This window comes from Sturnira hondurensis, unplaced genomic scaffold, assembly GCF_014824575.4.
Source record: "Sturnira hondurensis isolate 20B ecotype Veracruz unplaced genomic scaffold, ASM1482457v3 Scaffold0000022, whole genome shotgun sequence".
Taxonomy (NCBI): Eukaryota; Metazoa; Chordata; class Mammalia; order Chiroptera; family Phyllostomidae; genus Sturnira; species Sturnira hondurensis.
Window position 1 is genome coordinate 7,448,454 of NW_028072653.1, and position 21,144 is coordinate 7,469,597.

General features: G+C 54.9%; 1 protein-coding gene across 1 annotated transcript in view; it reads left to right on the forward strand.

Moving 5' to 3' along the window:
* Window positions 1–931: 931 nt before the first annotated feature.
* WWC1 (WW and C2 domain containing 1) overlaps window positions 932–21,144 on the forward strand; it is a 122,364-nt gene continuing 102,151 nt past the window's right edge. Inside the window, exon 1 of the mRNA XM_037040924.1 lies at window positions 932–1,219. Within this exon, the coding sequence (XP_036896819.1) occupies window positions 1,101–1,219 (119 nt within the window). The 5' untranslated portion in view covers window positions 932–1,100. The remainder of the gene's footprint in view (window positions 1,220–21,144) is intronic.

Sequence of the window (21,144 nt, forward strand, 5' to 3'; positions counted from 1 at the left end):
TTCACCCTGACACCCTCTGGAAGCCCTCCCGGGGGAGGGGATTCACAGCACTCCCAATTTTCCGGACCCGGAGGAGAGCCAGCTACGCTTGCAAATACGGGAGGTGGGGGGGGGGGGATGGGTGAAACAACATGGGGAGAAGAATGGAATAAGAGGGAGACAGATGGTGCCTGTGTTGGGGGAAGGGATAGGAGATCCTGGAAAACTTATGTTCCCCGATTTACAAGCATGTTTCTATTTAACCACTTCTTGCCTACTCCGGCTTCCACAGAACAGGGAAGCGGGGAGTTGTAAGATGTAGGGCCACCTGCGCCAAGAGCCTGGACACTCGGGGTGGAGAAAGCCAGGAACGTTGGAACACAGAGGCAGAGCGGCTCTCGCTCAGCCTCCGGGGATCCAGTCTGGCTCTGGGAGCCAGGTAAGGGGAGGTCTCCCTTTGCCCTGACCCGGGCCGCGTAGGGGCGGGCGGCTGGCGGTTCGGGCAGTCCCGCAAGGGGGCGCGTCTCGGGCCCTAGGACCCGCCCTCGCGGCGCTGGGCGTGGGGAGGGGATCTGGAACCCAGGCGCCCGGCGCTCCGCCTCCTGTTTCCGGGGCAGCGCGGTTACCTGCACCGCCGGAGCCGCACCTGGCGGAGGCAGAAGTCGCAAACCGAGCGGGCGCAAAACGGCGGAGCGGAGAGGAGGGACGGCACCCGGCTGAGGGGAGGAAGAGGCGGCGGAGGGCGGCTCGGAGGGTGCAGCGCACCGTGCGGCGGAGGAAGGCAGGCGGCAGCTGCGCTCGGCTCGCTCTGCCCCGCCGGCCGGGCGCGCACCCGAGTCCGCACCGCGCCGCTGCGGGCGCACATGGCAGCTTGAGAGGCCCACGGCGGGAGGAGCGGGCGGCGCCGGGCCGGGGCTGGGGGGCAGCGGAGCCGTATGGACTGCCGCGCCGCGCCGGCCGGCCCTCAGTAGGGCCTCCAATCCGCGGGCACCACCCCCACCCCCCCGATTATGGTGCCTCGGCTGCTGCCCGGGCCGGGTACAACCGGCCGGAGCCGCTGAGCCGGGGGCCCCAGCGGCAGTCGGGAGCTGCATGGGGGAGTGTGGGCTGCACTTGGGAAGATGCCCCGGCCGGAGCTGCCCCTGCCGCAGGGCTGGGAGCAGGCGCGCGACTTCGACGGCAAGGTCTACTACATAGATCACACGAGCCGCACCACCAGCTGGATCGACCCACGGGACAGGTAGGACCCTGGAGGCTTCCCCACCCCCACGTGCACTCTCTACTGCCCTAGGGGCCACCAGCTGGGACTGGCCAGGAGGGCAGCGTGGGGGCCGCCCTGCCAGCCTCTGGCGCTCTCTTCGCCCCCCACTTCCATTCCCCTCCAGGAGCGCTGCTGCCGCCCCTGTGGGCTGCTGGGAGCAGGGGACAGCCCGCGAGTTGGCTCAGGCTGCCCCCCTCAGCCATCCCTAGATGGAAGACTTAGGCCCCAGCCCGCACCTGCCCGGAGTTTTGACCTCAAGCTCTAGCCCCGCCTCTGCCCCCTTTAGAAAGAGAAGTCTGGCGAGGGCGGGGGGACGACAGAGCCGATTGAGCTGGGGCTTCCCGGGGAGGCTTTCCCCGGCACAGGGGTGGAGAGCGGGGAGGGGGATGGGGCAGCATCGGTTACAAGGGGGTGGCTGAGCTTCAGGAGTCCGGGGGGAGACTGCTGGGGGAAGGACAGACACCACGCGCAGGAGAAGGCAACCCGGAGTGTGGTTTTTGACAGGTGCCTTTGAGGTTCTGAAAAAAGCACCTGAGCATGGGGGGGTGCGGGGGGGCTGGAGGCCCGGAGTGGGAAGGAGCGGGGAGGGCTGATCTGATCGGGGAGATTGGGTCCCCAGGAATCCACAGCAACTTGGAAGCTGTGAGGATGTAGATGGAGGTGAGAGGCCTCCCGCCAAGCCCTGCCTGTCGCCTCCTCCTCCCTTTCCCGCTCTGGGACCGGCTCCTCAGCGTTGTGACCTTGGTGGCCACCACGCCGGCCGGCTGTAGCACAGGATTGTTTTTTCTTTCTTTTTTTTTTTTTTTTTTTGGCTGAGGCAGGTGGAGTCTGAGATGCCTGGTGTGGTTGTTAGCTTCCAGACTTTCTATCACTTTCGGCTTCCACTGCTTGGAATTTCTTTGCACACATGCACCTCCTCCTCACCTATGTCCTGGTGGTGGGGGGAGGTAGGACCACCCTCTCAGGGACCTTCGTTGTCCTCTCCTAAAGCAGTCAGTGGTCGAAGCGTCTCAGGAATGTGGAATTTTCACCTGGTCACTGTGACCTTGGGCATTAGGTGCCTGTGAAACAATGGCGGTGAATTTTCTGGACGCTTCCATCTTCCTGGGTTGGGACCAAGGTCCCAGAAGGCCGGGACTGATGTGCAGCAAGGTGAGGATTAACAAAGACAAAGGACAAAAAAAGCAGAAGGTGAGAGTTGAGACTCCCAGGAGCTCCAGTGAGCACCTACATTCATTCACTTTCACATTTACTGGGTTGCTCCACACTCAGTACCTTGCCAGAGGTCTCACGATGGTCACCTGGAAGAGAAATATTTCATACCAGAGAGTGTTCCCTGGCCAGGCTGCTTTAACCTCCGAGCCTCAGTTTCCCAACTTGTCAGGCGCATGGTTTGCTCTGAAGGGAAGTAGTCATAGTGGAGCTCTCAGAAGTTGGGGAGGACGCAGAAAATAGAGTCTGGCTCCCGTTTTCAAACATAGGAGAAAATCTGAGGCCCGGGGGGGTATGATTCTCATGATGTCACGACTCTCATATCGCCAGGTTCTTCACCAGCTCTGAACTTCTCAACTCCACCCATGTTCTGACTCACTTTCCTTCCCTGCCCTGCTCAGGGTGAGTTGCGATGCTGAGCCAGGCAGCCCCTCATTCGCTCCCAGAACAGACTCGAGCTTCCCGGCCCTCCCCCACTGTAGGCCCTGGCAGCTTACTCCGGCAGGTGTGCTGTTATCCCAGGTCAGCTGGATGTCGGAGGTGGGCATCCACACACCTAGCACTACTAGCTCACTGCAGTCACATGTCCTCGGACTGACTTCCCTGAGGCTCCGAGGGGCTGACACAGATGTAGCAGAAAGCTTTGCCCTGGGGAGAAGGCAAGCTAAGTGTTACTGCTGCGAAAATGCCCCCTGGTTGGAGCATAACTTCCCAAATTCTGGCCTCGTGTAGACCACCTTCCCAGTGTTTTGCTATGTCTACCTGCACTGTGGCTTACGTAATACTTGACTGTGTATCAACTCCGTGTGAAAAAGTTTAAACCACTTTCACAGGTAGGGAACTAGTAACACCGATTGCCATAAATAGAAAGGATCCTAAAAAATACAGTGGAGGAAAAAACCCGCTGCCATTGTAGGCTAGCTCCTACTGTGGTCTGCCCATGAACCCCCCCGCCCACTTCCCGCAGCAGGCAGCAGGCTCTGCCACAGGCCCCTGCAGCCTTTTGTTTCCGGCCGGCTGGCAAGCACCAGAGAGGACTTGGAAACCTACAGGTGTTGAATGGAGCCGCTCATGTCTTCTCATTGGCTTTGTGTCTCCTGGTCGTGCACCTGCACTGGGCCTGTGTGGGGCTGAGGGGTTTTGAGTGCAGCCCTGGGGTCCCTGTTGTGGCCAACTTTGGGAGTTTGGGCAAAGACCCGAGCAGCAGGGGCCTCCATCCGGCCTCTCCAGAGTTTCCTGCCTGCCTGATAGCAGAGATTTCTGCCTTCGGGTCCTGCCCTGGGCGAATCGCTGGAGGAACTCTCAGGTGCAGGCACTTCACTGGGGTGAGGACGGGGCTGATTGACGGGGCTGGTGAGATGATTTCCAAGGGCACTGCCAGCTCTTGGATCCGATTTCATACTCCTCAGCCTCTCCTTCCTCCTCCTGACTCCGGGGCAGAATTTGGGAGTGGGAGTAGGCAGCAGGGTAAGGGGGCTGTGAAGAGGAGGTTGAGAATTTAGTAACAAAGCTAGAAAAGAGCCAGGCTGCTTTGGGGTGGCGGGGTGGGGCAGGTGGATTCTGCTGCTGGATAATGCCGAGAAACAGAAAGACCCCATACAAAAATCCAGCTCCTTCAGCGTGTGCTTGCATTGGTCTCGGCTTTTTCCGTACCTGAGTGAGGGAGACTCCTGCCCATTCCCCTGAATCTAAAAGAAGTCTGTCCAATGGTCCTGGAGTCAGAAGAGAGATTTCTTAGCCACCAAGAACAAAATAGCGTCTCGGGTTACCAACCCTGAAGAATGCCCGGGCACATTCCTCCCTCTGGGGCCAGGCTGTTTGTGTGCCCTGGGCCTGCAGGCTGCTGGGGGTAGGGAATCCAGTTTTCAGCTTTCCCTTTCACCGGGGGGTTGGAAGAGCGGCCAGGCAGCTGGCCTTGCCAACTCTGTTCCATTCTTGCCCAGGGGAAGACTAGGGGGCTGAAATTCCTGAGGATGGTTGTCCCAACAACCGGAGAGGGTCCAGTGGGCAGCTTGGGCCCTGCCCACTGGGCCAAAGGCTCCGGCGGCACCCAGGCTGGGGAGGTGGCGGACCTCCGGGGAATGAGGTGCTCCCCTGTGGGGTGGTCTTCCTTGAGCGGAATGACTCCCAGTGCGCTGGGAAGCTCCCAGTAAAGGGCCAGCGTGGCACGGGTACTTAGCTTAGTGGTATGCCAAGACAAACACCCTGGTTGTTCTTTGAGGAAGAGTGGATTGTTGGAACTGGCCCTGCAGAGAAGGTTCCTGAAGCCTGATCCTGCTCACTCTGTGGTTTGTGGTCAGATCTTCTTCCAGGAGCCACCTGCAAACCTGGACACAGTTCCGGGGTCTGTGTGTGATAAGTACCCAAGACCCCCATGGCAGAGAGGCCACGTTGAGAGGACTCAGCAACCTCTCCCAGGGCGTAAGGAAGAACGCAAGCTAACCGTGCTACTTCAGACGTCATTTATATTACAGGGAGTTGGGTTTGCAGCAGTCCTAAGATCTTAACCTGCTCTGGGAACCGACCCTGTGAGAAGCTGACAAGGGTTAAGGTTGCTTCCTGGAGAAAAGCCTGAGCGCCGTTTCTGGCCTATGATTTCAGGGGGCTCACAGACCCCAGGTTTAAGAATTGATGCCGTAGATCAGTTTATTAAGTGCTCGCCACTACCAGTATTCCCTCCTGTGTAGGGAGGCAGGGAACAACGATTGAGCTTTTACTGCACTTAGTCAGTCTGCTCAGACCTTTGTATGGGCGATTCCTTCCAGTCCCCCTCCCAACCCTGGGTATAGGTAGTTGTCTACCTGAGGCTCAGTGGGGCTGAGTTTGGTGAAGCCACTCAGTTTTTGTGCAGCCAAAATGCCAATGACAGGCACGCAGCCTGGTGAACCCCATTGCTAATCACCACACCACTAAGCTGCTCACTGAAGCAAGACTTCTGCTTCATGGCCTGAGGAATTTGGTTCTGGGGAATGGTACTGGGGTGGGGCAGACATGGTTTCACCCCCCCCTTACTTTATTTATTTATTTATTTATTTTTAGAGAAAGGGGAAGGGAAGAAGGGAAAGAGAGGGAGAGAAACAGCAATGTGTGGTTGCCTCTCGCTCGCTCCCCCACTGGGGACCTGGTCTGCAACCCAGGCTTGTGCCCTTACTGAGAATGGAACTAGCGACCCTTTGCTTTGCAGTCTGGTGCTCGATCCGCTGAGCTATGCCAGCCAGGGCTGGTTTCACTTAACCTGTAGCCATTCTCTTGGCTGGCCAGACTGTGGTTACCCAGAGAGCATGTGTGGGCTTACGGAGAGAGGGTGAGCATTTGGGGTCTGGCACCCTGGACCTGCTACGTGCCACCTGCGTGAGCCTGGCCAGTTAGTTACAAAGGCTCTCGGGTGAGCCCCAGGTTTATCTGCGGTAGGATGGGGAGGTGCACCTGGGCCGCTGGGGCAGTTCTGAGCATTCAGTAAGCTAAGCGAGGTGGGGCAGGTAGTGTGGAGACCGAGGAGCAGGGCACACCTCAGGGCGCTGGCTCTTCTGGCTTTTACTAGAACTACCTGCTGGACACTTAAGTCAAGTGGGGGCCGAATCTCCGCCCCGCTCTGTAGCAGTCGGCAGGCGGGATGGACCTTTCTGGTTGTGTGGCTCTAGCATTCTTAGTTCACGGATGAAACAGACTCAGGCAGGTGACTTGCCCAAGGTCGCACAGCAAATAAATGTCCACCTCCAGTCTCTAGTGCCAGTCTCCTTTCCTCTTTTGGCTGCGAAAAGTTTTCCCTAAAAATTAGGTCCTGTGTATCCTCGTCTGTTGTAATAATTTGGGACCTTTCATGCTTGTGGCTGAGTTCTTTGGAATCCTTTTCCCTGTGTGGACCAGCGAGTTCTTTCACGGTGTCACGGTCATCGGCAAGCTGTACCATAGGAATTTGTTGTTTGTCGAACAACAGTCCACGCAATTGCAAGGGTGTTACTTTTTTAATAATCAAAGTGGATTAGGTTATTGTCAGATTAATACCACTTTTCACCAATTTATTTTTTTAAGATTAAAAAATTTTATGTTTAGAGGGAGGGAAAGAGTGAGGGAGAGAAACACTGATCAGTTGCCTCTTACATGCCTCCAGCCAGGGACCTGGCCAGGCATGTGCCCTGACTGGGAATCGAACCAGTGACCCCCTGGTTTGAAGGATGATGTCCAACCCTCTGAGCCACTCCAGTCAGGGCTTCACCAGTTTCTTAAGCAGGAGTTATAAGCAGCCTGCCACCGCATTTCCCCAGAGCCTCTGTTCTCCACACTTCGCTTTCTAACCCTCTAGTACCTGTAGACCTGCCTTTACAAGTTGTCAGTGGGCTTTTCTTCCCCTCTCGTTCCATGGGAGTCTACGATGCATGGGAATATTGTTTGCCAATTATGAAGAAAGAAATAAGGTTTAAAAGCACAAGTATAGATGACAGAAAAAAATAAGGAACTTTGGAACCCATAAACGAATAAAATAATCATAAATGCCAGCGTTAAAATTTATGCCGTGCACTAAGTGTTTTATGTTGCGATCGTATTTAATCCTCCCACCAACCGTGTGAGGCAGGTACTGTTATCTCCATCTTCTGATGAGGAAAGTGAGACTTAAGAAAGGTTAAGTAACTTGCTTCGAGGTCACCAGTAGGTGATGCATCCCAGACTGGAATCCTGCTAATGGAACTCCTGGCTGAATCCACGGTCCCAGTAGCTCTAGCATTTCCGGGCTCTGTGGGGGGGGCCTGTGACAAGCCGGCCTTGGGAGCGACTCTTTATTCTTAAAATGAGGCACGTCGGCTGTGGATCTCAAGGGGAGATGTGGCAAAGTCAGGTTGACCAGAGAAGCCAATGGCAGCCGCATGGTGGGCGGCTTGGGAGACTGTGGGGTGCAGACTCCCTCCTGGGAGCAGCCAGGTAACCAGAGCTCTGGGAGGGAGAGCAACTCAGGAGGCCACCGTGTGGGTAGAGGTCAGAGTCATGTCCAAGTTGCTGGAGCAAGTGCTCCCAGTGGCCAAGGAATTAGTAGCCAAGGCAGCTCCTCTCTTGTCACCGGCCCGCCGGATAGTGGCCTAGCCAGACTGACCTGGTTCTCCAGTCCCTGGGGACCTCAGGTAGCTGGGAAACACTGCTCTTCTGAAGAGAAGAGAGTCAGGTTGCCTTCGTGACTGGAAGGCTGGAATGCCAAGCTCAGGTGCATGGAGGGGAAGCAAGGCTAGAATACGTGGCGGTTGGAGGCGGCCAGTGTGCTGCTCTTGGATGGCAGAAGCCTTGGTCAGGTTTTGAAGGCGTTGGCGGGCAGGGTGCTGGGAGTGCCGGCTGAGTGGTAGTTGGCTGTCGGTGCCCAGTGTCAGGAGCTCTCTGCCATGAGTATCTGCAGCCCCCAGCTCAGCGAGGCGCCCGGAGAAGAGAGTTCCACTTCCTTCCTTCGGAGAAATGGCTTGGGTGACATCGTCTGCCACTTCCAGTGGGACAGGGCTGAGGGCTGCATCTGCGCTGAGACCCTGTGAAAAAGTCCTGCTGGGCACAGAGAGGGCCAGCTGGCGGGCACACCCTTAGGTAGAACAGCGAGCTCCGGGCCCAGGCTGCATGTTGGCTGCCCCAAATCCCTGTTTCGGCGTGAGATAAAAAGGAGAGCAAACTCTGAAATGGGATACAGTGCCGTTTTGTTATTTAACCTTCACCAGCAAGCCATTAAGCCCCTGGCCCTGGAACAGAAAACCTCTTGCAAAAATAATGGTGGGCAAGAGGAAGGGGGAAGCGTTCACTGTCCTTGTATGGGGAGAACATAGACCATTCTATAAAGATGCTGGCCAGGGGAGGGGGGTGGAGCAGAGAGAGTGAGGAGGAGGGAAGAAAAGGGCAAGTGGAGTGGGTGCCCCTCCCGACCCCCACTACTCCAGCCCCCCCCCCATTCCCTTCTCGGTCCTTCTGTTGCTGACAGCTCACCGTTGGGAAGAAATGGGATCTTTTCGTTTCGAATGTCTGCCTAAGAAAGAGGACCGAGGCTTAAGTTCTCATTCAATGGTCGGCCAGAGGGGGAAAAAAATGAAGCGGCATCAAGATTAGGGACACCTTTGTTGGCTCGCCCCCCCCCCCCCCTCCATCTATCACTCGCTGGCAGCCAGAACAGCAGGCCAACGGCAGGCGGTTGCGACTTTCCCCAGCCAGCTGCCTGCCGTTGCGGCCCGGCCATCCCCATGCTGGCTTCCTCCCCACTCAGAGGTGCTCACTTGTTGGATTCATCACTGGGGGAGCCCTTGGGATCCACTGACTGGTACCTGCCTTGGAAGGCAAAGTATCAAGATACAGGGATCAGGTGTCTGCAAGCGTGAGATGGCCCTGCCTACGGCAGACTCCCAGCCGTGCATCGGGCCCTTTCTTGGGTAGCCAGAACTCTGGGCGTCCCTACGTATTCCAGGAATTCCTGACAAGAACATCGTTTGCCTTGGTCTCGCTAACAATGAGAGTAGTAACTGGCACCTCATGGTAACCATGATGACCATAATCAGAGTTACCGCGAATCTTCATCCACACTGTTGCTTGTGGTGTTTCTTTGGCGTTTTGCAAGTGGAGGCTAAGAACCATCAAGTCACAAATTCAAGGTCACATCGGTAGAGGCAGGGTTCGGAGTCTGAATCTAGGTCTGTCTGATTTCAGAGCCTTATTCTTTCTTTCTTTCTTTTTTTAAAGATTTTATTTATTTATTTATTTATCTTTGGAGGGGAAGGAGAGAGGGAGAGAAACATCAATGTATGGTTGCCTTTTGTGCATCCCCTGCTGGTAGTTAGCCTGCAACCCAGGCATGGGCCCTGACTGGGAATCGAACTGCGATCGTCTGGTTCGCAGGCCCGCGCTCAGTCCACTGAGCTACGCCAGCCAGGGCTTCTTTCTTTCTTTTACCTTGGTTTGTGAGAGACACAGAGAGAAGAAAGGTAGGGAGGGAGAAACATCGATTTGTTCCACTTACTGTGCACTCATTGGTTGATTCCTCTGTGTGCCCCGACAGGGGTCAAACCTGCAATCATGGCACATGGGGGCAGCACTTCAACCCACTGAGCCACCCAGCCGGGGCCAAAGCCTTGTCAGTGAATTTGGAGAGAGGGGACGGGCAGCAAAGGAAAGGGACCTTTTAACTCTGGGGAGGTGAATAGGAACACACAACTCGGCCTGTAGACATGTCACATTCACTCTGCAGAAAAGAATTCACTCTGGCTGTGGTTCCAGCCAGACATCTGTTTGACACACCATGCTGTTCCCTGCCATAGATGAGACCTTCGTCAGGGTCCTCAGAGGACGCCCAGCCCAGTCCTGGCTCTGTCCTTTAGGCCCAGTAAGTGACCTTGACCAGGTTCCTTTTCCTGGGCTATGGGAGAGCAGCACCTGCCCCCCACCCCACCCTGCCCCTAGGGTTGTGGTGAGGGTGAAATGGCACCATGCACCTCAGGTGGCAGCCAGTCCAGTGCCTCGTGCACCTCAGGCTTCCTGGGGGTGGGGGGGGGTGCGGTACCGATGGCGGCTGGATGGCCCGCCAGTGTGTAGGAAGGGGAGCTGGAACCGGGGTCCCATTCTTGCCCGTGAGCCACGGTGACATCAGTGCTTTCAGGCCACCTTGGCAGCACTCCTTGCACAAGTAAATCAATATATTCTTTTCCCTCTGGTCTTATCAGAGACCAGCCCTTCTTAGGAATTTCTGCAGCTGAGTGACTCTTGCCAGGGAGCTGGCACCAGGTTGCCTGGGGAGCAGGGAAGTGAGTTGCCATTGTCCCATTGTCCCAGCAGAGATGGGGGCTGGGGCAGGCACTGGAGGTCTCTGGAACTCATGTGTACCTGCCTTTGACACCACGTCCCCACGCTCGGGAAGTCCCCCCTCCCTGTACATGGTGCACTGTCCGAGAACCCGCTGACTCGAGCCTGACGGCGGCACAGAGGGTTGCTGGTAGTTATCGCGTCCCACCCAGCAGGGCCATTCCCTCTGCAGGTATTTATTGAGTGCCCACTGGGCTCCAGGCTGTGTTGCCAGAGAGGGAGGATCAGAGCAAAGTTCCTGCTGTCTGTACCCTTGGACGAGGGGGATGGACGAGCAGTTAAACAGATAAATTGCTTGATGGTGGGGGGCTTGGGTGTTCTCTTGCAGCCTTTCACCCACCTTAGGGAAGATGAGGGGGCAGACTCATGGGCACACCTGTTGGTAGTTGGGATGTGAACTTAGACTTGAAGCTGGGAGGCCTTTTGTGCCTGTGGTGTTACAGAGAACCGCGGCGGTGGGTGAGGGCTGAGTGCCGGAGATGCAGGGGTGAGGCGGGACCAGTGGTCTCCAGCTCAGCATGGACTCCAGATCAGTGTGAGACAGTCTGCAAGCCGTGCAGCTCTAGGTGGAGACGCCAGGCCCTCCACCTTTGGTTTCCTTCCTCGGGCGGGGGGGGGGGGGCAGGGGGCGGTGTCTGGGTTCGGTCAATCATTTGAGAGTAGTTGCCGGAGGCCTGTGAATGGATAGAGTGACAGTAATACGCCCGGCAGTGATAAACCAACAAAAACACTACCCTTGTGGAGGTTCCATTCCAGAGCAGTGGTTGTCAGACGGTAGAAGCATCAGGACCGCCCCCCTCCCCCCAAGGGCTTCTTCGCCCCACTCCCACCTGGTTTGGCTGCTGGGAGGGCTGAGGAGGGCCCAGACATTTGCATTTCCAGTTAAGACCTTGATGCTTCTCAATAACCTGGGAGGAGGCCTCCTCTGATCCCTGATTTACAGCCTGGGAAAGCGAAGAGGGCAGGTGAGGGACTGGGCCCTCCTTCTTATGCTAAGAGAGCTCCAGGGAGCGGTTCTGGAGTCAGCCCTGTGTACCTGAAGCCCCAGGATTGCAGGGTTGCTCACAGGGCGTGGTCTGTTATTCTGTTGCCTCCCCGAGGCCTGGGTGGGGGCAGATCTCCATTGTGAAAGAAATCCCTGGGGAAAGCAGGGGGTCTGAGGGGATTCCAGAAGCCTGGAGAAATGCTTTACATTGGAATGTCTAGTATTGTCTATTCTTGCTTGCGAGAGGACTCAAGGAAATGGTCCTCCCTGTTTCTCAACAGCCTTGCCTAGCTGCTGCTCTTTAGAGGGAGGGCTTCTGGGATCCTACACCCCAGAGACTCCTGGGCCCCTCTAGGGGTGCAGGGGAGGGGTGGGAAAGAGGCAGGTCCCTCCCTTCGAAGAACCTTCCTGACTGGGAGGCATGGTCCTTGGCCGTGTTCGTGAGCACTGCTTGGCTTTACCTCTCAGCCTGCTCACCAGCTGGTCCTGTGACCTCGGTTCCATGTGACTGAAACCCCGATGAGCCTCAGCATCTTCAATGGCACAATGAGAATGGATGAGAACCCACCCGAGGGGGCTGGTCAAAATCAGATTCAAGGTCCCTCGTTTTCTTCAAGTGCCACCGTCTGGGCAGCTCTGACAGCAGCCTCGAAGGCCTCCTCCACGGCGTTATGCAGTTTGCGCTCAGTTCGTGTATTCCGAGGCCCACATTTTTTCTTTCTGTGCATAAACCACTTTCTTCTTTTTTTTTTTTTTTATATTTTTTATTTTTTATTTTTTTTAATATAATTTTTATTTAATTCTTGTTCAAGTACAGGTTTCTGTCTTATAATAAACCACTTTCTTCTTGTTCTTGTGAAAGAGCTGATCATACGTACACAGGGAACGTCTCAGGAAACAGTGACTTTTGTCAATAGGAACATCAGGAGGCGTCTTCACTCAAGATGTTTCAAAACTAGCCCGAGAGGTTTATTATTTCCTTCGCTGACAGAAAGCAAACATGTACCAGCAGCCAGTGGAGGACGCTGGGTATTTCTTCAGCCTCCTCATCGGTCATCGTGCCCAAGTGGGTCTCAAAATGTTTGTCCCAGACTGGGGACTCAGTAAAGCACAGCCACTCACATCCCACCTTAGACGCCCACTCCCGCCCCGCCCAGAGTTAGGACCATGGGGGGTGGGCCCCTCCAGGTGACTCTGTCTCCCTCCTCAAGTCTGGGAACCAAGGGCCCGATGTTTGTAGCCGGAATGGCCTAAAGCAGTTTATTAGTGGTCGCCCGCAAAACCTAGCACAGTTTGGAGAACCTACTGGGCACACCCATAAAGGCAGCCAGATGGTCTTTGTTGGCTTGTGAACATCTTAATGTCACCCTTTACCCCTGACTGTCCAAGCTGGACCTCCATGCTTCCTTCCCCAGGCCCCACCACCTCTTGACATCTTTGCCTCGCAATTCACAGATGTGGTTCAGGAGGGCTCTGTAGTACCTTACGCTGTAGTGCAGTGAGACTCCCTGTGTCTCCTTGCATCCTTGGTTAATAGGCTGCCGAGTGGCTGGCACTTAGTAGGAGCACATTAGCCAGGAAAATGAGTGAAATCTTCCCATTTGGGAGTTTGGGATTCTGTTTCTGGCCCTTCCTCAGAGCAGTGGGCACTTCCCTCTCCTAGTCTTAGTCTCCATCACTCCACAGCCGTGGGTAATGACCTTCGAGCTCCTTTTCACAGTGGAGAACCAGAGGTTGTGTTGGGGAAGTTGGAGTCAGTGATTCCCAAGTTCAGTTGCGCATTGGACTCATCGGAAGGGAGAGCTGAAAGCACCCATGCCTGGCCCACTCCCAGGGGGTCTGGGGTATGGACTGGCCATGGGGTTCCTTAGAAACTCCCCCACTGATTCTAGGGTACAGCCAGGTTGTAGGTAAAGACTGCCTTCTTCAAAGTGCTTGTAGAGTTTGAGAGATTCTGCAAACATACCTTGTAAAGGGCCTTACAATGTGAGGTTTATACAGTTTTACAGAGAGAAACTGAATTCATTCAGGAAGCCCAAAAAGAATAGTCGTGGGAGGGGGAGAAATAGATATTTAGGGGATGTCAGGCCCCTTGCTCTTCAGTAATTTCCCCTCTGCTATACTGATCTTGTCATTTCTTTCCTGATGTGTTAAGTATCAAAGAGATTTGGGCTCATCGTTGCCTTAATGTGAAAATCTTTCAACTCCCATCGCAGCCGGAATGCTTTGAAATAAATTGGCCTGAGCTACTTCAGAGCTGCGGCGCTGGGGGCTGGGCCTGCCTTTCATCTGCCGCCTGCCCTCCGCAGAAGCTGGTCTGGATTTCACGCACACATCTGTCCTCGAGACGGCCAGGGAGTTGGGGAGGCAGATGTAGCCCCCATGCAGATCCTGCCTTGTGGGTAGGAGCTGATCGTAGTGAACATTTATTCGGATTTTATATCGTGTCAGGATTTGGGCGGTGTGCGCCGTCCAGTCCGATTCTCACAGCAGCCCCGTGCAGTCAGAACTGCCGCCGTCTGCATTTTGCTGACGGGGAAACGGAGGCTCAGCGAGTTGAAAACTTGCCCGGGATCGCACAGCTAACAAGTGGCAGAGTGGGGTAGGAACCCTGTGTGTCTGCCCCATCCTGTGGGTCAGACCAGGCTGGCATGGAGAGCAGCCCGGGAACGCATCTCGGTGATTCCGACCGGAGCTCCTCTCGCTACTTCGTTTCCTGCCTTCCGTGGCCACCTCTCTCTCCCCTGGGCTCAGGATCTGTCTCTGTCTGTCTGAGCACCCGACCTTGCCGTTTGCTCTCCTCTTCCTCTTGCCGCAGATGTCCCTCTCTCAGGGAGCTGGCGGCGGCGGGACGGGGTGAGCTTTTTTGCTGACGACGGTTGGTTTTTCTAAATCCCTCCAAGGCTCGATGTCCTGGACCACATTGCCGTGTCCGTGGAGGCGGAGATGAGCATCTTGGCTTCACCCTCCTCATAGACTGTTCTGCACAGGGGAGCCCCATCTCCTGTTCCTTTGGCAGGAAAGACTTAGCAGAATCAAGTTCCCGGTGGATTCTGGTGTCTGAACAGCATATGGGCTTGGTCTGCAGCATTCTTGCTCGCCTAGTCGGACATTATTCAGGATGTTTGCTTGGGCATCACTCGAAGTCAGTTGACTCATCTCTGGCCTAAAGTGTCTCCGGCCACACATGGACCACCTTCCACTCTGTTGCCGCTGGGTAGGATTTTCAACCAAACAAGGGCCATTACCTCATTGCGTTTGGTTCCTGGTGAGAGCCGCGCTAGGAAAGGGGGTACCGCGGAGAACAGAGACAGACATTGTTTCCCATGGAGCTCACAGACAAATCATAAAGAGGTAGACAAAATAATTACAGATTAGGGAAATGAAGAGGATGCTGTATTAGAAATCACAGGCCTTGGGGATGACACCAAAGGGCACGCTGTCATATTGTAAAAGTTCTATGGGCGGAAAAATTGAGTTTGCGCTTCAGATTTAATAAGATGTGTCTAGCGGCCATCGCTCTCCCTCTTCAAGCAGGTTTTCTCCATTCCAGTTAGAAGTTGCGCCACTCACCAGAGGGGCGACAGCAGTGTTTTTTCTGCTCATTTTTGGTGGGGGGGCTCCGTGCACACCCTGAGGCAGTGTGATCTGCCTGCCCACGAACATCCAAGTCTCCTAGGAGACGACTCAAACGCACATTCCCAGCCTGGTCTCCCTGAGCCTCGATGGAACCCTCCAGAGGATGTGGACTCCAGGCTCCAACAGCCCCCGAGTGATTTTGATACCATCTTATTTTTGAGAACCGCTGATCGTGGGACTAGACTTGTCCCCGGTGGCAGTCTCAGGAAGGGCACAGCGGCCCCTCCTGCTAGGCAGGTGGGAGCTGCCGCTGTAGGCCGTGAGAAACTGAGGCAGCAGCCTCTCCCTACATTTCCCTCTAGTCCCCTCTGTCTCCCTGCCCCCATCACGGTTACCTCCCAAAGCCTGCAAACTACAACAAGCCTAACATTTGTCCATAAGTTCCTGAACCGTGTTGAGCATCCATTTTGCTGCTTACATGCCGTGTGACCTTGGGCAGGCTAGTTAATCCCCGAATCTCAGTTTCTTCTCTCTCTACAAATAAAGCTAAGAGTAATAAAATAATAGCCAGGTTTATTGAGTGCCCAGTGCTGCTCTAATTGGTTTCTATCTTGTTAGCTTCAGTGTCACTCTAGCCGTCTGAGGGAGGTACTGTTACCTTCCCCATTGAGATGTGAGGAAGTGGAGGCACAGAGAGGCTAAGTAATTTGCCCAAGGTCACACAGCTAGAAAGAAGCAGCAAAACTGCATTCAGGCTCAGGCCACCTGGCTGCGGGGCTCATGCTCTTAGACTGCCATCCACTTTGAAGGCTTATGGTGAGAGTCACAGTGTGCATTCTCTCATGCAAGCCATTTAGCTGAGAGCAGGGCTCTGAACAAGGACTCAGAAATGTGGACAGTTACTATGACGTCCTTGCAGCATTAGTTTGCAAATGCTTCATTGTCTTCATGACCCTAGTCTCTCTCGTAGTCCTTCAGCTCAGCACCCATGGCTAACCCGGTGTCCCCAAAGTCAAGTTCCAGTGACATCCTAATTTGGAAAGATCACAGAGCTGGCCTCAAACTGGATTTACCTGACACAGGAAACCACGACAGGGGGTCCGGGGAGAGGGCGGTCATGTGGCACCAACTACAGTCAGCAGCTGCCTGCTTGGGAGAGGCAGCGGGCACTTTGGCATCCCTGGGTTAGTCTTGCTCAGCACTTGCAGAGCACATTGTTCTGCATTCTGCGGCGACAGCAGGACCCGCACATTACTGTAGCTGAGCACGTGCTCAATTCGGAGCCCTGCTCCCGGCCTCGCTCCCTGTGGCATCTCCCATTCCTGGTGTCGCCCCCACCGTCTTGCTGACGGAAGTGCGGCTGGTGAGCCTGGGCCCTGTGAGCAACAATGGGAAAACCCGCTGGAACCTGGCCACACTGCCTCACCACCCTCAGCCAGGAAGGGCCAGGCGGGCCATGGGGCCTCTCGGAGACTTTCTCCACAGCCTGAGCAGCCTCTTTGGAGGGGTCCCCTGATCCCCCGTCCCCCACCAGGAGCCTGCCCAGGGCTGCCCCGCCGCCATTCGCTCAGGCTCATGCTGTGGCCCGGCACATGGGCATTGCCTGGGAGCTAGTTAGAAATGCCAGAATGCCAGGCCCACTGGATCAGAAACCGTCATCTAACGGGAGCCTCAGTGATCCTCAGGCATGTTGATGTTTGAGTAGCGGTAACCGCTCAATACTACTTAGGTTTGCATAGCTTGGTTTCTTTTGTTCCGTGTGTGGCTGACTGGTCCTCACACCAGCTCTGATTTAGGGCTCACCGCAGAGTCACGCCATCAATAAATAGCGGATTATTTCAATCGGTTGTAAACACCTCACCAAGGGAAGTGAGCTTCCTAGCTGGTTCCAGAGCCCCACATGGTACAAGGATTGATGCTGGGAGGCCCAGTTGAAAGGGAGTCACACCTGCTGAGAAACTGTTCTGAGACCCCAGCATGTCCACCCACGGGGTCAGGTGCCAGAGGTCAGAGCAGATGCAGGCTGTGCAGGAAGTCCACAGGGAGCAGAACTTGGGCCTGGGGGGCCTGGGGCACTGGGCAGGTGTGGCCCCACAGGCACTTGGCAGAGATCTCAGGGCGGTAGTCTGGCCTTCAGAGGACATTGGCAAGAGAAGGACAAGGAGGGTTGGGGTCCCCAGTAAGCTTCCCAGGCAAGGGCTTGAGCCAGCAATATAAATGGCGGCTCCTAGGCATGAGCTCCCGACAGGGCAGGGACAGAGCCTGCAACCAAGGCCTAGGTTGGCTGAGCCAGCTCCTGCCCCCCAGCCCTAGTCCCAGCCTGGGGCGCCTGAGTGGGTGGCACCAGGGCAGCACAGGGCAGACTCCTGGTGGGGGATGGGGGACAGGGGACCAGAGAACAGGGAGCCCGTCAGCTCGGGCTGCAAGAAAGTCTCCAAGAGGCCTGTGGCCCGCCTGGCCCTTCCTGGCTGGGGGTGGTGAGGAGGTGGCTGGATTCCAGCGGGTCTTCCCATCATTGCTCACAAGGCCCTGGCTCACCTGTGAACAGTGTTCCGGCATGAGCCTGGACCTCGGCCCAACACATTCCTGCAACAGCACCCACCCTCATCCCCCGGACACAGCGAGGGCCCCGGGAGTGTGAGCCAGGCTCCTGACCCCCTCCCTGCATTCATTTCCAGTTTGTCTGAGGTTACACGTATGTCTGTGTAAAATGACTGAAGAACGAGTCATTAGTGTGAGCTGTCCAGAGTCCCTTTGTGGGCATTCCAGGAAAATCAGTCAATATTCCATCAAAGCCACAAATGGCTCTTTCCCCCGAGCTCCTTCAAAGCAGGGTTTCTCAGAGTGTGGTCCGCCAGACCTCCTGTGTTAGACTCACCCAATTAGCTTATGGTACACAGATTCCTGGGTCCCCCCACCTGGAACCCACTGAGTCATAATCTTAGCATTCCAGGAATATGCATTTTTAATATGTGACCCAGAAGATCTAGTACATCTTACCCTTGAAACCCTCTGCCCCCTCACCCACAACAACACGCTCTGTTTTCTTTGCAAAAACCACGTGTGTGTCATGCCTGCTGATACTCTCTTCCTGCCCTGCTGCACGCAGCTGACGGCCACCTCTTCCAGGGAGCCTGCCTGGCTGTCTTTGTCCCAGCTCATGGAGGGGCCAGCTGCCACCCTTCTAACACATATCTTCCACATAGTTGTTTCTCATGTCTTTTTTTTCTCCATGGAGTGGTGAAGCATCCTGTTTGTCTCCCCAGGCCAAGCATAAGATTTTGTACTAATAAATGAATGAAGGAATACAAGTGAGGGGGGCTGAAAGGTATATGGGAAGCTGCCGAGTCAAGGATGTTGAGCAGATACTTTCCAATAAGAAATCACTACCCTCTGACTCTTCTTGGTTAGTTTGAACTCCTGGGCCAAACTGTTGGGCCCGAGGGCAAGCATTAGACCGGAGGAGAGCCCAGGGCCCCTAGGATCAGCAGAGGCGCAGCCCTGGGCCTAAACCTCAAACCCGGGGCTGCTGGATTGTCAGGTGGAAGGAGTTGGGAAACAGAGCTGTTGGACCATGAACCTTCCCTAGAGGCCTTTCCCCAGCGCTTCTTGGAGTTTGCTACCAGGTTTTTCTGTGGGAGGCCCTGAATTGCTGTTTGCCCGACCAGTAACAACTGACCCAGCACAGCTCACATGGAGATATCAGAAGCCCTGGACGGGCTGTCTTAATCCTTCTGGTGAAGGGAGAGCCAGGTGCCTGCCTGCCTGCTGTATGCAGAGTGCTGCCCACCACCTGGCTCTGAAAAGCAAAATGCATTTCCTTATTCTCAGTGGTGTGAGCACCGCGGAACCTGCTTTCCCAGTCCAGTCAGAGGGCCTCCTCCGGTCTCGCTCATCTGTGCGTATCTGGGGGTGGGGGACTTTTGGGGGCTGATGAGGGTACGGTGGCTTTGGGAAGGTCTGACCTGGAGGCTCTAGGGGTCAGTCCAGATTTCTGGGACTATAGGGGACCTCAGAGCAGGAGACAGACTAACCTCCAGGTCCAGGAGGACAGACTAGTCTGAGGTCCAGGTGAAGGCAGCTTGCCCTCGAAGTCCCAAGTAGGTCAGCACCTTCTTTGGTTCTCCGAAAAGGACGGATCGGCTGCCTTGAAGGGCTCCGTGCACAGTAGGCCCTTGGCAAGTGCTTGCTGGTCAAAGGGTAGCATCCAGTGTTACATGTGGGCTTTGTCCAAATCCTCCCACCATTTGCTGTAATGCCATGAGGGAGTCAGGTATTATAAGATTTTCGGTAATTAGTAGGTTTCTCTTTTTTTTTCATCAGGATGCCATCTCTAAATCCACTTCCTTTCTCTCTTCCTCAAATTGCACTTGGTTTGCTTTCAGGAGGAAGACATTATTACAGTGTTATTGTGTGGTTGAGATTTCATATTCAAACCATAATGAAGGTCAGAAATCTCCTTAGATGCAGCTCCCCAGCTGGAGGTGGTGACAGCTGCCACTTAGTGAGAGATTTTCTATAGTCCCTGTTTCACTTGTCCTCTCCTTGCAGATGGGGCAGCAGAGGCCCACAGAGGCCAGAGACTTTATCAGGGTCACAGAGCACATTGGCAGGAGGGTTAGGTTTCAATCTGGAGCTCTCTGACCCCACAGCCAAGTGCCCGTCTGTGCTGCCTGAAGGTCGCTGGGTGTGTTTCGGGACCTTGCTCATACTCACTGAGTTCCCTGCCACCCCTCAGCATTTTGTGTGTATGTCCCAATTTGAGGATTTGTTAAGCCTTGCGCTGTCCGGAATGCCGTGGCTAGGATCCAGGCTAAGGAGGAAGTTCCTGCCTCCTTCCTCGAGCCTGCGGGCAGCTGGATCCCACAGACCCTGCTCTGTAGTGAGAACCAGAGACACACGGCCCAGTGGTTGGCGTGGCCTGGTGGGTGGCGGGCGGCATGGTGGAGGTGATGAGGGCGGGTGTGATAGCAACAGTGTTAGCATGTGGTCTGTTCCTAGGCGCTGCACCCAGGGCCCGCCCCCTACTGAGACCTCTCCTGATTCCCTCTTTGCCTTCTGCCCTCTGAGGATGCACAGCTGTTTGGAAATGCCAGCCCAGGGGCCCTTGCAGAGAGAGCCCTGTGCCCCGGCACTCCCAGTGCGCTCGCTCACTGTGGGGGGAGAGAGGCACCGTTGTGTGGGAAGGACAGGCGAGTGTACGGGAACGACTTAGATCTCATTGCTGTGCTCCTGGAATATGGCTCCCGCACGTCCCCGTGGGCAGTCGGGGACTCTGCCCGCCTTTGTGAGGGGCCACGCCAGGATGAATGGTGTGTTATCAGTGCAATGCAATAGCCGGGTGACGTCATGAAGACCCTGGCTGTATGAGAACATGGGCCGGGATGCAGCGATGGCAGATGGAAGGGCCCGGTTACACCGCATAATCCAGCTCTTACCGGGCTCACTGGCCCTTTGTTCCGTTCTCTCTGACAAAGGAATTTTTTTTAACCTTCTGATTAGAAATCAAGGGTTTCATCACCTCTTGGGTTTGGTGTGTGGACCCAGCAAAGGCCACACTGTATTTAATCTGTTTGCAAATGTTCTCAGTTCCAGAAGTTCAGAAATGCAGTCAGTGCCCGTGTTTTAAGAAACTTAGACTGTTACTCAGTATACTTCCTTCTGTAATTATAATAATAAACGTGCTGGGGTTTTATTACACAGAGGCTTTGTTTTAGTTTACTGTTGGAAAGTTACTTTTACTTGGGGTAAACTGTGCCTTATATACAATACACCATTTTAACCATGTTTTTGTGTGCTGTTGGGTGGTTTTTGAGCGCGTTCTCCTTGCCAGGCAGCCATCACCACCACGTGAAAGATAAGCTCTTCTGCTCTCACAGAGCTGAAACTCTATACCCGTCAACCCCCAGCTCCCATTCTCCCCTCTCCCCGGCCTCTGGCACCCCCCATTCTCCTTCCTGTCCCTACCAATCTGGCTGCTCGGGGACCTCGTGAATGGAGTCATTCAGCGTTTGTCTTCTGTGACCAGCTTCTTTCACTTAGTATGGTATCTTTGTTTCATTCACATTGTAGCTAATAATCCGAATTTCATTTTTTAAAAATCGTGTTTTATTGATTTGAGAGAGAGAGAGATTGATTTGTTTTCCACTTATTCCTGCATTCATTGGTTGATTCTGATATGTGCCCTGACTAGGGATCGAACCTGTAACCTTGGTGTATGGAGACAATGCTCCAACCCACTGGCCAGGGCCAGACTTTCCTTTTTTAAGGCTGAGTAATACTCCATTGTGTGTTGCACCATCTTTGGCTTATCCACTCA